This window comes from Cebus imitator, unplaced genomic scaffold, assembly GCF_001604975.1.
Source record: "Cebus imitator isolate Cc_AM_T3 unplaced genomic scaffold, Cebus_imitator-1.0 Scaffold13, whole genome shotgun sequence".
Lineage (NCBI taxonomy): Eukaryota > Metazoa > Chordata > Mammalia > Primates > Cebidae > Cebus > Cebus imitator.
Genome location: NW_016107328.1, coordinates 3,766,813 through 3,784,936, shown reverse-complemented (window position 1 = coordinate 3,784,936; position 18,124 = coordinate 3,766,813). Strand labels below are relative to the sequence as shown.

At 40.2% G+C, this 18,124-nt stretch overlaps 1 protein-coding gene across 3 annotated transcripts in view; it reads right to left on the bottom strand.

The window, feature by feature from the left end:
* The window catches only part of TMEM71 (transmembrane protein 71), a 64,420-nt gene that overhangs the window by 10,247 nt on the left and 36,049 nt on the right, over positions 1-18,124 (bottom strand). For 2 of the 3 annotated variants that reach the window (XM_037728468.1, XM_017500261.2), the window contains 2 exons: positions 9,356-9,541; positions 4,859-4,934 (listed from right to left, as the gene is read on the bottom strand). In XM_037728468.1, the coding sequence (XP_037584396.1) occupies positions 4,859-4,934; positions 9,356-9,541 (262 nt within the window). The remainder of the gene's footprint in view (positions 1-4,858; positions 4,935-9,355; positions 9,542-18,124) is intronic. The other variant, XM_037728470.1, reaches the window with a different exon arrangement.

Below are 18,124 nucleotides of genomic sequence, written 5' to 3'. Positions count from 1 at the left end.
CAAAATGAATTAAAAACCTAAATGTAAGTGCTAAAACTATAAAACACAACAAAAGATAGGTGGGAAACTTGACGACAATGGATTTGGCAATGATTTATCGAATGTGACACCAAAAGCACAGACCACAAAAAAAGAGAAGAGGAGAAATTGGACTACATCAAAATTTAAAACTTCTGCACATCAAAGAACACATTGGACAGGGTGAAAAGGAAATCCACAGAATAAGAATAATATTTGCAAATTATATATCTGAGAAGGGGTTAGTATGCAGAATATATAAAGAATATTTTAACTTAACAACAATAAGAAAACAACCTGGTTTTAAAAATGTCAGAGTACTTGAACAGACATTTCTGTAAAAAAAAGATATGCAAACATCCAATAAGCTCGTGGAAAAATGATCAACATCATTAGCCATCACGGAAATGCAAATCAAAACCACAATGACCACCAGGATGGCTCTAGTCAAAAAGACAGACAATAATAAATGTTAAGAATGAGGAAAATTTTGATTCCTCATAAATTGCTTGTGGGAGTGTAAGATGATGCAGTCCTATTGAAAAACATTTCAGCAGTTTCTAAAAATATTAAACATAGACTTACTATATGCCTAGAAACTTCATTCCTAGATATTTAACCAAGAAAAATGAAAATGTACGTCCATACAAAACTTGTACATAAGTGTTCATAGCAACATTATTCATAATGTCCAAACAGTGGGAAAAACTCAAATGCCCATTGACTTGATGAGTGGGTAAACAAAATGCAGTATATCTATACAATGGAATGTTAGTCGTCCATAAAAAAGAATGAAGTACTGATACATGCTACAAAATGGATGAACTTTGAAAATATTATGCTAAGTGAGAGAAATCAGACACAGAAATGTACATATTGTATAACTCTATAGGAAATGTCCAGAATAGACAAATTCATATAGACAAAGTAGATTAGTGGTTTCCAAGAGGTGGGGGAGGAAGGAATGGAGAGTAACTGATAATGGGTACAGTGTTTCTTTCTCAGTGATGAAACTGTTATATAATTATAGTGGTGATGGTTGCACAATTTTGTGAATATACTAAAAACTACTAAAAGTACACTGAAAAATAATTTTTAAAAACTTTAAAAATGCAACGAATAGCAGGTTATATATGTCATTTCACACATGTGCTAGTGTATGTGAACAATAAATTATCAGAAAAGGTATGGCCAGGTAAAAGGAGACATGAAACTTTAAACCTGGTTGACATTATTGAACCTCCCTACTCAGGGATTTTAAGAATAAATTGTTGGTCAAGTGCGGTGACTTACGCCTGTAATCCCAACACTTTGGGAGGCTGAGGTGGGCAGATCATAAGGTCAGTTCGAGACCAGCCAGGACAACATGGTGAAACCCCATCTCTACTAAAAATACAAAAATTAGCTGGGTGTGGTGATGGACACCTGTAATCCCAGTTACTCAGGTTGCTGAGTGGGGAGAATCATTTGAAGCCAGGAGGCGGAGGTTGCAGTGAGCCAAGATTGCACCATTGCACTCCAATCTGGGTGACAGGTCAAGACTCCATCTCAAAAAAAAAAAAAAGAATTTTTTCACAGCAATGACGGAGCATGTCTTTTACTTCACAGCCTTGCCAAAAAAGTGTGACCAAGCATTTGAATTTTTGCCAATATGATGGGTGGTGATGTCACTAGGTAGATTTGTTTCAAAAAAGAATAATATTTTTATTGTTTTTATTTTCAAAATGTGAATAATTTGAGGGAGATAACAAATGTATATAAAAAGAGAAGAAAATATCAGAAAAATCCCATAATACAGAAGTTGTTAATAAAATCTGGTGAATATCCTTTTGGAAATCTCTTTATATGCATTTTAAAACTATTATTCTAAAATGAGCTCTAACATACATACAGCAAAGCCTATAAAGTGTACAATTTGATTTTGATTTTTTTATATAAACACCTGTAATTGCTACCCAGATTAAGATACAGAATATTTCCGCACCCTGTAAGGTTCCTTGGTTGTCCCTTTCACTTTATACCCTTGGAATAAATCACTATTCTTACATCTTAATATTTGATTTGTCTTGCCTTTTTCTGAATTATATATATATAGGTTGAGCATCTCTAAATAAAAAATTCAAAACCTGAAATGCCCCCAAGTTTGAAACTTTTTGAATGCCTACATGATGCCACATGTGGAAACTTCCACACCTGACTTCATGCCACAGGTGCACAAAATTATTTAAAATATTGTGTAAAATTACCTTTAGGCTATGTGTATATGAAACACAAATGAATTTCATTTAGATTTGAGTCTCATCCTCAAGATATCTCATCATGTACATGCAAATATTCCCAAATGTAAAAAAAGTCCAAAATCCAAAACACTTTGGTCCCAAGCATTTTGTATGAGGCGTACTCAGCCTGTATATACAAACATACCGGTGTTCATGCCTCTCATCTATCACTTACATCTCTATGAGAAACATCTATGCTCTTGCCCACATTTTGAGTCAATTTTTTAATTCAAATGAAATTATTTAGAATAATTTTAGATAAGCAGAGAAATTGCAAAATTAGGACAGAGGGTTCTCGTGGTCCCCAGCTGCTTCTACTGTTAACATGTGATATTACTCTGGTATGTTTGGCACAGTGAAGGAACCCATATTGGTACATTACTATGATCTCTACTCTGCACTTCATTTGGATTTTTCCTTTTCCGTTCCAGGACCCCATCCAGGTCATCACATACATGTAGTCATCGTGTCTGTTAGGCTCCTCTGGGCTCTGAGAGTTTGTCCCTCTCCTTGGTTTTGATCGCCTTGACAGTTTTGGAAAGTCCTGCTCAGATAATGTGTTGAATGTTCCTTATTTTGTCTTTTTCTGCTGTTTTTCTTTTGGTTAGACTGGGGTTTGGAAGACCACAGAGGTAAAGTGCCATTCTCACCACACTGCATCAAAGGGACATGCAATCAACATGGCTTATCCCTGTTAATACTGACTTGTTCAAACAGTTGCAGCAGTGTTGGTCCAGTTTCTCCGCTGAAGAGTTACCTTTTTTACTGCTTTCCTCACTCTACTCCCTGGAGGAAGGTTCTAAATGCAGCCCTCCCTCAAAGGATTAAGAGTTAAGCTCGACCTCTTAAGGGAGGAGTATCTACAAACATTAACCTAAGGAATATTCATTTATAGTCCCGTGAAAGAAAAGAAAGGGCTCCGAGATCAACTTGAAAGTTTGGAAAACACAAATGAAGCTAGACGTGTTCCTTCACCACATTATTTCACCGATTATTATACTAATGCACATCATGGTACTCCAACTTGGGATATAGAATGCAGAATTTTGCAAATTTATTTTTAACTACAGGAGCACCACCCCCCCCCCAACTCCACTTTTGTTCTTTTGGTCCCATTGTGATCTAAAAATGTTTTGCAAACCTCATAATTATCTGGGAAGCTTATTTTAAAATACCAATTCTCAGTAAATCTAAATTAGTATCTCAAGAGATGGGATCTAGGACTTTGGATTTTAAAAAGCAACTCCTCCAAGTGATGCTGCTGTATTTGACCCGCAAAATGTGGGACTTGAGAGCAGGCAGCCCATTTTGTCCAGAGTTCAAGAACCATAAAGACCCCTGGACTGTTCTATTCACCTTTGTTTCATTGATTCAACAAATATTGAAGAACTCCGGGCATTGAGGATTCTGAAGTGAGGGAAACACACAATGTGTCCCCAAAGTCTGCTCTCAGGTAGCTCATATTCTTGTAGGGAAAAGCAGATCCCATTAAAATTTCAACAGATAATCACGTCACAGGTCAGGGGATAGTAAGTGCTCTAAAGAAAAGTAAAGCAAGGTACATGTGACAAAGAGTGGCATGCTATTTATACAGGATTTTCAGGGAAGATCTCTCTGATGATGCGACATTTTAATGGATTTTGTCAAGAAGTAAGGCCACATGTAACAAGGATATCTAGAGAAAGATTGTAAGAGGCAGAGTAAACAGCAAGTGCAAAGGCCCTGAGACAGGAGTGGGCTTAGCACCAAGGAACTTGATCACTGCCCTGGAGATTTGGACAGGGAAAGGAAAGAAGGCAGAGGAAGAACATGCAGGCCGGAGGGTAGAGAACAAACATACCTATAAGAAGGCATAAAGAGACAATTTACGTGGGGATATACAGATGCAATGGGAAAGTGGAGTCTCTGCAGGGACCCTAGGTCCCATAGTGGGGACTTCAAGTTCCTTTGAACTCCAGGCAGGGACGCGTGGAGTATATCTGTAACAGGAGCCACTTCTTTTATGGACAAAAAAACGATACAATTTTATGCAAGGTACACTAGGTTTTGTTTGCTTTCTGGGTTTGTTTTTGTTTTGAGATAGAGTTTCACTCTTGTTGCCCAGGCTGGAGTGCAATGGCGTGATCTTGGCTCACTGCAACCTCTGCCTCCCAAGTTCAAGGGATTCTCCTGCCTCAACCTCTGACAGCTGGGATTACAGGTGCCCGCCACCACACCCGGCTAATTTTGTGTTTTTACTAGAGACAGGGTTGCACTATGTTGGTCAGGTTGGTCTCAAACTCCTGACCTCAGGTGATCCTTCCGCCTCAGCCTCCCAAAGTGCAGGGATTACAGGCATGAGCAACTAAGCCTGTCCTCCTTTCTAGGTTTTGCATGCTTTGTGACAGGATAGAGATGGGCAGTGAGAGATAGCAGGGTACTTACCATGGACAGACAAATGAACAAATCTTAACCACAGAGCTACCTAACATGTTTTGCGGAATAAGGCAAGAAAAATTATCAATCAATTATAGCTTCACTAATTATGAAATACCACTGTATGAAAATAAAATCCAAATTACCTTGCACATGCAGAAATCATTAAGCACACAACAAGTAGGATTGCCTGAAAACAGACTTCTTGCAACAAACTGGTTTCTAATACAAAGAACAAAAATAAATAAATAAGAAATCATTGCTGATTCAATCATCTTGGAACAAGAAAATCATCTCAAACTTCCCTTCTACTCACCAAAAACAAAAAAAGTTTTTGAATGTATGTCAGTTCAAGTGATGCATTATAAATAACAAGATAAAATTACCTAATGTTAGACAGGGCTGTCATTGGACAATTTTCTGCAAATAATTGCTTTCTTCAATTACTATAAAATAAAACTATAAAACTATTTACATAGTTTAGGACTTGCCTTTTGATTTCATTTTGGGGAAAGGCTTTGTAGAGTTTAGGATAATGTAAGAAACCTAACTCTGCGATTGTGATGATAATGATAATAATATGCCTAAAATCTGTAAAGTGCCTTATAATTCACAAAGAGCTTTCATACGTTAGTTCACTTAAACAGCACCACAACCCTGTGAGGTGGATGCCATTATCTTAGTTCTGCAAAGAGAAGAACAAGACTAAAAGAAATGATGAACCTGTCCAAGGTCACACAGCTATGAGATGTCACAGCCAAGATTAAAAAACCGCATCTAGACAGAACATAACATTTTGTCTAAAGTGAGCAGGGAAAGGCAATTGCAACTTTGTATACTGGAAGTCTCTAAAGACCAAAAATGAGAACATATATTATGAAACATTTGTCTCTGCAATCAGTACAATATTTCAGTACTGCCAAGCCACAGTAGTAACTACAAATCATCCAGCAATTATAGGCATAAGAGTTAAACCAATCATGAACCTCAGGATTATTCTGATCACCTTACACAAATTAAAACTGTTTTAAGGATTACCACATAAAAACCTAAAGGAGAGTATAAACAGATCTCAACCTCGTTTTGGTCAAATGCTTCAAAAGCTCAATTTTGCAGCAGTTGTTTAAAACTTGGAATGACTTTATGTTATGAATGCATTTATTTTTGCTATTTATGCCGTGAATGAGGATTGAGTCAGCTAACAAAACTTACTTAGCCCATAATGCGGGTGGAATACTGAAGATTGGCAATTCAAAATATCACAGTAGTAAATTATGTCACTGCAAATGTACAGTCGTTCATGTACATTGTGAATTAAGTTATTGTGAGTTCAATTGAACACTCAACCATCCTCCTAAAGTGTGTTTCTATTCTTAGCCTCCCCTGATTTTATGTGGAGTTTGGAAAAAATTTCCTCACAGAAAGAAATCCAGCTTGAAAAACTGCAAAGATCACTAGACTTGGATACTGAAGAATGAATGGGTTTAAGTTTGAGATCTACAAAGATGAATTGTGTGATTTGGGATGAGTTATTCATGGATTCCCTCCTTAAGTAGCCATTTGCTGAATGCCTCCTTCAGCTCAGCTCAAGTGTATCCTCTTTCAGGAAGCCCACCTTGATTCTACTAGCTCCTCCTTGGCCCTTAGCTGCTCCCTCCCTGGACTCCCATTATACCTTGTTCATATCTTCATTAACTCTCTTTCCACATTGAATTTAAAATTCTGTGATATTTCTCTATATTCCTCCACTGGACTGCAAGCTCACTGAGAAAATAATCAGCATCTAGTTCCTGTTCTCCAGGGACAGTGCCCATATTTTCCTTGTGGAATCACCTCTCTCCACCTTTGGTGCACAGTTTAGCTGAAGTGACTGAGTTTTTCTGATTTTCCTCCAAGCATTTTTTTTCCTTTCAAGCTTTTTGGAGTTTCACATACTTATCAACAAGGTTTTGTCAATGTGAAACAGCCCTTTCCAGAACCAACAAATCAATTATTGACCTCTTGTCATTAGTCTAGACAGATGTAAGCTCTGTCTGCTGAACAGGAAACTGGAAAGGTGTAGGCACAAAGCCACCAGGATCCACCATGGAAGGAGGATTTTTTCTTTTCTTTTTCTTTTTTTTTTTTTTCTTTTTGAGACAGAGTTTCACTCCACTGCCCAGGCTGCAGTGCAGTACATGATCGTGGCTTACTGCAGCCTTGACCTCTTAGGCTCAGGTGATCCACCCACCTCGGCCTCCCAGGTAGCTGGAACTTTAGGCATGCACCACCACGCCCAGCTAATTTTTTTTTAGAAATTGGGTCTCACCATGTTGCCCAGGCTAGTCTTCAACTCCTGGGCTCACATAATCCTATCACCTCAGCCTCCCGGGTAGCTGTCACTATAGGCATAAGCCACCATGCCTGGCTAATTTTTGTATTTTTTGTAGAGACAAAGTCTTACTATGTCAGCTAGGCTGGTCTGGTACAACCTTTTAAAGAGTAACACAGACACAGAAGAGAAGAGAGGACAAAAGACAAAGAATGACAGGATCCTGCTCTATAAGCCTGGGATTTTCATTAAGATGAGTCAATACATTCTCCTATTGACTGATCCACTTTGAGTTGGGTTTCCATCCACTGGAACTCAAAAATCTTAAACTGATACAGAGATGTACCTACCTATATCCTTAGCACCTGGAACAGAACACACATGCAAAACCTACATGCAAAGGACTTAAAGGAAGATGGAGACCTTGTCCACCCAGGACTTCATAGGCCAGTGAGAAAGAGGAAAATAAACGCTTTCTATAGCGGAAAATAGAGTGCCAGAGAACCGAGGGGAAGTGAAGTGCTAACAACACCAGCCAGAAGGGGGTAGAGAAGGCGCATAGAGGAAGTCTCATCTAATTGGAGGCTTGAGGAAGAGTAGGGGAGCTACCCAGGTATAGCAGGTGGGAGAGATACTCCAGACACAGCAAAGAGCTTATATTTGTTCTTACAAAACTCTGGGCAAAGAGTACAAAAGTTATCTTTACCTGTCTGAATCTGAATATTCTTGTCTGTAAAATGGAGGTAGCACAGTTATTAATTGGTCCATCAGCCATAAAGCATTATCTCTGTGCCTACGTGGGCGTTTTGGAATTCACAGATGACTATGATCTAGTGCTCATATTTAAGGAGCTCACAGAAGCAAACACACAGTAACAGTGCAAATAATGGGCATGAGAAAGAGAAATCCTGGGAGCTAGGGGAGTGCCAAGAAGGGTGGGCTCCCTGGAGGAGGTAGCTATTGAGCCTCCTTAGGTGTTAATAATCTGTCATTGCAACATCTGGAAAGGGAACATTAAAAACAAACAAACAAACAAAAAACTCTGAAGACTTATCTAGTAGCTATACTGGTAACACAATAAAAAAAGCATACTGATCTTCAGGACGAGAAGAGTCACGGCCAGTGAAGTGAATATTTATGATTTTGTGAAGGGAAATAAAGAGAAAATATTTTTTCCATTTAACTTCAACTTTATGTAACAATAACTTCACATTTACTGAGTATTCAGTAGACATGACACAGTATGCTAAGTACTTTACGTGAGTTATTCTAGTTATTACAAGGTAGGAATTATGATCATCTCCATGTAGAGATAAAAATGTTAAGTTTGAGAGGGTTTGGTAAACTGCTTCTGAGTTATAGCTAATGGGTAGGGAGCTGGACTTTTAATCTCAGCAAGCCAATGACAGAGTGAGCTCTCTTCACCTTGGTGCAGCACCATGTCCAAACATGTTTAATCTGACATTAGCAAACTAGAGATTAAGGGACATGCTTGCTAAATTTATACCAAATACCTTTAGTATCTTTTGACTTTCCGTGGTCAGGAGCATAAAGAATGTTCTTTTCGTTCTTTTTCTTCCTCCTCCTCCTCCTCCTCCTCCTCCTTCTTCTTCTCCTCCTCCTCCTTCTCCTCCTCCTCCTTCTCCCCCTCCTCCTCTTCCTTCTCCCTCGCTCCTCCTTCTTCTTCTTCCTCTTCTTCTTTTTTTGAGATGGAGTCTCCCTCTGTCGCCCAGGCTGGAATGCAGTGTTGTGATTGCAACTCACTGCAACGTCAGCCTTCCTGGTTCAAGCAATTCTCCCTGCGTCAGCTTCCCAAGTAGCAGTGATTAAGGTGTGTGTCACCAGGCCTAGCTAATTTTTGTATTTTTAGTAGAGATGGCATTTCACCATGTTGGCCAGGCTGGTCTTGAACTCCTGACCTCAGGTTATCCACCCACCTTGGCCTCCCAAAGTGCTGAGATTGCAGGCATGAGCCACTGTGCCTGGCCTTTTTTTCTTCTTATGTAGTATGTCCACTGCACAGCTAAGAATTAAAATAGCAAACATCTGTGTATCTTCCACTCTGCTTTATTGAAGCCTAACATTTTACAAAATAGTCTCAGGATTTTCTTTTTAATAGAACAGCGAGGATTGAGTGCTTCTGGTGCCTCTAACATGACACTTGAAGGCAGTCATCTTCTCTGCAAAGGGTCATCTGGGCTCTAGCAGAGGCCCCATGTCCTCCCCTCTTCCCACAGTTTGGTACCAGCTCCTAAGGCCACATTGGTCATTCTCAGGCTCTGAAAGGAAGAATTCTTTGGGTGTGGCAAAGATTTTAAAAACCTGAACTCACCTGAATGATCTGAATTACTCTCTTGGAAATGTTCAGAAGCTGTCAACTGGGACTGAAGAGACGAGTCGTGGAAGTTTCCTCCAGGAGGTTGAGATGTGATGTGGCTGGAAGAGGTTATTGCAGACTCTGCATTCATCTTCCCTGGCTCCCAGTCATCAGGCAGAGAAGAACAGTCCAAATCACCTACTGGAAAACCAGAGGGGTTCAGTGAGAAAGAGAGAGAGAGAGGGAGAGAGAGCATGTGTGTTCACTGACTCCTCAATGCACAGTTAGTTCCTAATATTCAAAAAAATAGTATCATTGATACACTATTGCACTACCATAGTGGGATGGGAGAAGGATTTCTGGATGAGATGGTGTATTAGTCTGTTGTCATGTTGCTGATAAAGACTTTCCTGAGACTGTGTAATTTATAAAGAAAAAGAGGTTTAATAGATGCACAGTTCCACATGGCTGGGGAGGCCTCACAATCATGGTGGAAGGCAAGGAGGAGTAAAGTCTTGTCTTACATGGATGGTGGCAGGCAGACAGAGAGAGAATAAGAGCCAAGCAAAAAGGGAAACCCCTTATAAAACCATCAGATCTCGTGAGACTTATTCACTGTCATGAAAACAGCATGGGAAAGACCCATCCCCATGATTCAATTCCCTCCTACCAGGTCCCTCCCACAACACGTGGGAATTGTGGGAGCTACAATTCAAGATGAGATTTGGGTGGGGACACAGGTAAAACATATCAGATAGCATTTCAATTTGTCATCATCTTTGAAGGTTAAAGAGAAGTATCCGGTGAAGAGATAAACAAAGGCCAGAGGCATCTTCACTGACATTGAGGTTTGTATAGATGGATTTAAAAGACGTGTAGTCAGATGAACCTCCTATCTTTATAGGACCAAACTTTAGCAGTCAACTCCTTCTACTTCTAATTCATTTATTCATTTAATATTTATTGAATGTGACTGTGTATCAGAAACTGACCTAGCTGCTGGGATATAGTGGTGAATTAGAACAACATCTCTGTCCTTACATACTGCTGGGGGACAGGGGAGAAAATATCTTGTGATAAGTGTCATGAAGGAAATTCTCCCTCTATAAAATACACTGAAATGCTGGATAAAATATAGCAACCATCTGTTTGAATTTTTTATTCAAAGAGGCTATTTCATACATACATAGCTTCAAGAACATGCACCCATTTTCTTCTATGATGATTCATACATAAATATATTTTACTGGCCCTAAACTTAGCCTGACATTCTCACAAAAAAGTCAAGTTTATTGCAAAAGCATGCATGCAACATCAAGTCAAACATGCTAAGATGACTCCTCATAACAATTGGTGTCTTCAGTGTGAGGTCAACAAGGAATGAATTTTAATCCTTGATTCTTAGTTTGAGTCAGAGATTAAGGGATCCAACACTCCCCAAGCCAAAGCTTCCTTAGAAAGGATGAATGTGTTAAAAATGCCTTTCAACAACAGGGAAAGTTAAGCACCACACCTCTGTCTCCACCACTGGAAGTCTCTCATTTGGTTCATCTGGCATAAATGTACCTAGGAATTCTCTTGGTTCTGTCTTGAGTTCTCTGTATCATATTCCAGGACTTAACTTTACTCTTGTGATCTTGGGTAAAAATTTGAGCCAGTTTAGAGCTCATTGACTTGGAAGCAAAGCCACTCAGAAAAAGTAGCCTTGGGATGTAGGTATTTTCTAGGTTGACATCTAAAAGAGATCGCACATGCCCGACAAATGTTATTTTTCTTTAACTCTATAGCTGAGCTCAAAAGAAGGAATTATTCCCAAAGGCCAAGCCAGGGAAACCTAGAACTCTAAGCATGTGCTGTGGATGAAGCTTCCAAAAGGGGTGGGGAGAGGGCCTTAGAAGTCATAGTAATCAAAGGTCTATGGATTAACTGACATTAGGGACAAGGAAAAGGCCTTGATCTCAAGAGAGGCAGAAAACTGAAACCGATAGGACTCAAAATGCTGCTTCCTCAATGAAAACATGTCTAGGAAAAAACATCTGCCCACTAGTTCTAGGAGAAGGCATGAAAGCTTATCTCTTTTGGCCTAGGTAATGAGTGGGAGGAAATGTCTCCCCTAACACTTTATAAGTAAGTGGGTTTTGAGTTAAAATTTATACTAACCTGAGAAGTTAATATTTTAAAAAGTCCCAAGCTGGTACTAACCCTGTGACATCTGCCAGAAGCCAACATAAAAACTCTCAGTGAAAACACACTGTAAGCCAATCTGCAAAGATTTCCCCAGATAAAGCCCAAAGGACATGAGCTCACAATCTAAAATTATAAATTATACAGAGGGATAATCTCCCATGGGTAAGGAGAATAAATATGGTGCTTCAAAAAAAGATAATCCTGCAGTGGGAGATGATGGGGGCAGCCATGAGGTTACTGTCTGGCTTTAGGCTTTGAGCAGGAGGCATGGTGTTTGGAGAAATCATCCTAATTTATTTTACCTTGGGGGAAACTTGGAAGACCTGTAAAATTTTTGTTTTTTGTCTTTTGGGGTTCTGTTTATACTCCCAGTATGTCCTTATTTTTGCTTCTTGTCTAAATAGGACAATCATTTCTATGGTCCATGATTTCATGACTAAGGGAAGTAGGCATATTGACTGGGCAAATATTTGGTAAACTTACAAATTGTAGGACACTTAGATGGGAGGGGAACAAGGGAGAATAAGACACTGTCCCCAAAGAAGTTGAAATCTAGGGGGGCTGGCTGTGTGTGTGTCTGTGTGTGTGTACACACGAGTCAACAGTGGGAATCGATAAAGAAGGCATCACTTATGGACAGGGGAAACAGATTATCATTTGCTAAAAAGAGATAAAACGTGGTTTGGTAGAAATTTCAAGGACTTTGGCATCTGAAAGATTGGAACATACATTGTAATGCTAGTAACAGGGCAATTTGCTTAATTTTTCTGACCCTGAGTTTCTTCATGTAAAATAAGGCAGTAATGTCTACTTTGTTACAGCTGTGATCACTGAAGGAGAAAAGGCAAAATTGTAAACATCTTAACATATAGTATAGATAGAGAGAATTGAAATTTCTATCACTAATAAACATTAAAATAGATATTGTCCCTAGTTACACGACCAAATGGGATAGTCAACTTCTTGCAGAGTGGGGGGTGGGAGGAGGGTGCCGATGAGTCATCAAAGGATGTTTAAAGGTGGAAGGGATTTTAAAGAATTTATCATTCTATAATAAAAGGAGCTTGTTACTTGACCTTGGGAAAGGTAATATTTACTTTGAATTAGATATACAGGAAATTGCTATACCATGAAGAGATTTCTAAACTTGCCTAGACATTTCTAGGCACAAGCTTTATCCCATACAGTTGCTTAATTGCCCTGACTTCTCTGCAGGACGGACTAGAAGAAAGTGCCCCAGCGGAGGGAAAAGACCCCTCTCTGCCTCCTGCCCCATCACAGAGCTGAATAGGCATGGTGAGAGGGTCTCTGGGAGAGACCAACTGGACCTAGTGGAGAATAGCCACCACTCCTGAGAAGGGTTTAGAGACAGGGACAAGAGAAAAACAAGGAGGAAGAAATCAAAGAATGAAAAAGATGATTTTTACTGTGTAGTAGGAACTTCAAGGGATAAAAACAGGGGAATCTGAACAGCCCCAGTTAATAAATAGAAACTTTCTCTGCCTTGATTGCTGTCATGGAATGTCCGGAGCATAAAATGACTAAGAAAAGGTATCAACCAGCTAGGAGGAAAGACTGAGGCAGCCCCCAGTGACAGTCCCAGCCAGAGGTGTTGGGAAGTGGAGCAAAAGTGAGGGGAGAACAAATGTAAAGGATGCTGCGTGGATACAGGCCAGGAAGATCTACGTAGTCATTCAATGCGGTCATTGTATATACTGCAAATGCTGCCCTGAAAGAAGGTAGTCAAATTAGATACTGCCCTGCCCTACTCAGGATCTGGAGAGGGACAGACATGCAAATGAACAATTAGGATGCAATGAGGTAATTGCCACAATGAAGGCTGGAACAAGTTATCAGGTGGGAGTCTAGGAAGGGGTGTCTGAGTCTGTTTGGGGGAAGTCCAGGGAGGCTTCACAGAGGAGGCAGTGCTTCATTGAAAACTGGAAGGATGAGTAGGAGTTCTTCCACCTAGGCAGCAGGAAGAGGACAGTTCCGGCAGAGAGGAAGAGGGTGCGTGTGGATAAAGAGAAATTATAAGACATCCATCTATGAGAGATCAGGGTTGATTCCCATAAGAGTGTTTTCCTGTGCAGCTGGACAAAAGCATGTGCGTGAAGTCAGTCCCAGGAGATTATTCTGTCTGGGCTGATAAGCAGAGGTCACATCGTGTGGGGTCTCATGTCACATGACTCCAAGCTAAGATTGACTCTGTGGGCATTTGGAGTCATTAAAAAAATTTGAGCATGAATGTAACATGAAATGCTTTGTGTATTAAAATGCTCACTCAGCAGTGAGAGATTTTTGAGATTCTCAGTCTCCCATTCTAGGAGCTGAGCGACTATGGGGCTCTAAGGGACACTGGGGTCCTCATACAACAGTAGTTCTTAATATGGGGTGAAATCTCCTTCCGGGGGACATGGTGCAGTATGTTGAGATAGTTTATGTTTTCACAGCTTCGGGTGAGGTGAGGGTTGTTATGGGCATCTACTGAACAGAGGACAGGGATGCTATTAAGCACACAATAATGCACAGGACTGATGCCACAACAAGGCATTACCTGGCCCAGAATACAATGATGCTGAGGCTGAGAAACCCTGTCATTGAGAGAGCGTACCTAACTGTCTAAGGCAACTGCATCATTAGAGTCCTTTCGACAACTCCGGTAGGTGCTTCGAGTGGGGATGACGTGTCTGTATTTTCCTGATTGTGCTTACTTTAGTCAAAACACTCTGTTCTCTCCATTCAGAGGACAGATCATAATTTATGATTTTAAAATTGTTATAGAAATACAGACAATAGAATACATAATTTGTGTAATTTTTGGGTTATTTAGTGTCTGCTCCCTCACTAGACGAAAGACTCTGTGAGAGAAAGGTCACTTCATCTGTCCCAGACACCAGAAATTAGTACCCAGCTCATAGTTAGCATTCAATAAACGTTATGGAGAATTTGGTAAGAGGTGAAAGGTTAAGACATGTAGTGTTATTTGCAAAACCTGAAGTGGGCCTGTTATAATAGGGTACAGAAAGTATAGAGAAAGTGGGTTGGTTTTCACCACCACAGAGGTTAAGGCTGAGCTAAGACTGAGACTTCAAGAGAAGAGAATGGCTGGTGGGCTGGCTCCACCTGTGGTCCCACAGCCTGGATACTGAGCTGGGGATCTTGGACGGGGGAATTCCTACTAACCCTGCAGGCGTCCTTGTACCACCCTACACATAGCCTTTGGCAGCTTGACAAAGCAGTCTGTGGATACATCCCTGCCGGTTGCCATAGAGAAAGGAGCGACAGAAAATGAAAGATACAGATCATCCAATAATGACCAGGCTCCTGAGGGGGTCCTGGACTACGCCCATCCCAGCACTGTGCATGATAGCCAAGATGTGGAAGCAGCCCAAGTGTCCATCCATAGATGAATGGATGTTGGAAATGTGGTATATGCAGACAATGGAATATTATTCAATCTTAAAAAAAGAAGGAACTCTTGCCACTTGCAACAACATGGATAAACCTGGAGCACAGTATGCCAAGTGAAATAAGTCAGTCCCAGAAGGACAAATACGGCATGATTCTCCTACTACGACATGGACAAAATAGTCAAACTCATAGGGGCAGACAGTACAACAGTGGCTGCCAGGGCTTAGGGGTTGGGGTGAGGGAAATAGGGAGCCATTGTTCAATGTAAATACAGTCTCAGTCATGCTGGAAGGATAAGTTATAGGGATTTGCTCTACAATATGGTACCTGTAGTTAACAATATGCTATTTATTAAGAAGGTAGCTCTCATGTTATGTTCTTACCACACACAGACACAGACACACACACACACACACACACACACACACAGAGAGAGAGAGAGAGAGAGAGAGAGAGAGAGAGAGAGAGGAACCTTTTGGACATATTGGATATGTCTATTACCTTGATTGTGGCGATGCAATCAGGGGTATCTGCATATGTCTAAAGTCATAAAATTGTACACATGAAATATGTGCAGTTCTCTGTATAGCAATTACACCTCAATAAAGCTGTTAAGAAAAAATAGGAGGCTAGCTGATCAAATCAATGTGAAAGTGAGAAAGAGCTGGGAACTTCCATGGCTAATTATGTATTCATGAGTGTCCCTTAACTGCAATCTGGGTAGATGTGGAGGAGTCTATGACAACAGTAAAAAGATCCCTGTGCTGTTTCCCAGGACTGCCCAGTTGAACATAGAACTTTGCTGCTGAGAGTTGGATGAAATGAAAAATGTATCCTATATAGAATACTGGAAACTGTACACAGAATTTTCTAAAAGAAAAGATGATATTCAACAGAGAAACCACAAAAGAAGTCTTAACATTCAAATATGATTAAGGAGCTTTTTCATCTCTGAAAAGACATGATTTGACCCAAACTCACTTTCCCTGATTGACAGTGTGTTTTCCTCTCCAAGCTTTATAACAAATAAAAGGATTATAATGCAAAAAAAAAAATTACCAAATAGCTCATTGTATTTTTGTTGAAGACACCTATTTCATTCTGTTTCACCCAATTTCTAAATTCGATGTAATTTACTTCCATTGGGAAGATTCTGTATCTTCTAAGCACGTCTTCCATATCCTTTTATATAAAAATGGGCATTATTTGCTATAAAGAGAAGCCCAAAGTCACATACAGATGTTGCCATCAAAGATATTTATGTGACAGGCATGCATTCTGGAGAAAGGCACGCAGCTCAAGCTCAGGTGACTTGCCCAGAGTCATCCTGCCTTTTCTAGGACTGGCAGAAATAGAGCCCATCCTGTTCAGTCCTCCCTGTGTGAATCCTCTACTCTCCTTCATTATGACTCACAGGCTCTGGGAAAACATCCCAAATTGCAGTATTGGGAACTGGGTAGCTGCAAAATTCCGTGGCTCAAGAATGAATTGCAACTAATGAGGAAAGGTGTCAACACAGCTGGGAAAGGGGTGAACTGAGGACAAACAAAACAGGCAAAAACATCCTCTTGCCTGAAAAATGAAGCGCAAGAAAATCAGGGGAAGTAATGTTTGATTGCATCCATTGCTCAGAGAGAAAACAGCAAAACAATTTAATTTTGATTTCTTCTGGAGTCTTCTAACTAGGCATTTCCAGAGAAAAATAAATTGCTGATAGAAGTCATGGGGCCTTGGGTAAATCCGGAAAGCAAGAAGTCTGGGGAGGATGTGATTACTTTGGCAGCAGAGATGAGAGATTTCAAAGTCCTGTGTGCACCCAGGTTGACTAATTACTGATTTTGGATGGAGGTAGTTTGATTTGTTATATTTAGAGGATATTTGGAAACCATGAGAATTTTAATAAGATACCTCATGCACGTGCAGCATTGCTGTGGTCCAATCACTTTGAAATTGTTTGGACATATTTTGAAGAGACAACGATGGAAAAACTAGATGTTAATTTCTATATATGTGAAATACTGCTTTTAGAACAGCGATTTTCAGACTTTAGTCATCCAGACATCATTTTCCTGATTTCTGCCAAATCCTGGAACCTGCTTGCTCTCAGCCATTTAATATTTTCTTAAAATTATCTCATTCTACATTTTTACTTTAAAGCAATCTTTGTATCAGTCATAGAAATACCCTAAACAGAAAGTAAAGGTGAAAATCAGTACAATGGAAAACGTAACCTTATTTCATGTGTTCCAAATACTGCTGTAGCAGAAAGCTCTGAGCCTGTTCTTGGTTAAGAAGAACCTTGCTAAAACCAAAGAGAGTATAGCAAATGGTAGAGAACCTGACAGCTACAAAGGTTCTAAACTGAGGCTTGGTCTTCTTGGTTTTATTAGAGGACTGTAAGGGAACTGGAAGAGGAGCTACAGCTTCTCTCTCACTGTGTGATTCAATGTTCACTTTTGCTGTGTCCTAGCAGCATTTCCTACATTGCTTTAGAGCTGAAAAGAGACTTGCCTTGTTGCTCCAGAAAAAAACAGGGGAGAACCAATGGATGGGCACTCCAAAAGGCACGCTGTGGGTAAGCCTGAGTAAGCCATTCCTGGAGCAGCAGTAACCACTGAGTGGAAGAGACAGCTTCAAAAAGTCATGAGTGGATGGGGTAGTGGATGAGGAGTTGTTGGTCAAAGGGTACAAAGTTCCAGACAGGATGAAAGTGTTCTGGAAATCTAGCCTATAGCATGATGACTAGAGTTAATAATAATGTATTGTGTTCCTGAAAATTGCTAGGAGAGGGCCGGGCACGGTGGTTCATGCCTGTAATCCCAGTACCTTGGGAAGCTGAGGTGGGCAGATCACTTGAGCTCAGGAGTTTGAGACCAGCCTGGCCAACATGGCAAAACCCGATCTCAACTAAAAATCCAAAAAATTACCCAGGCATGGTTGTTCGTGCCTGTATTTCCAGCTACTCAGGAGAGTGAGGGAGAAGAATTGCTTGAGTCTGGGAGGTGGAGGTTGCAGTAAGCTGAGATCACACCACTGCACTCCAGCCTAGGCAACAGAATGAGACTCCATCTCAAAAAAAAAAATTGCTAAGACAGCAGCCCTTAAATATTCTCACAACAACAATAACAACAAATGGTAAGTAGATGAGGTGAGATATATATATATATATATATATATATATAT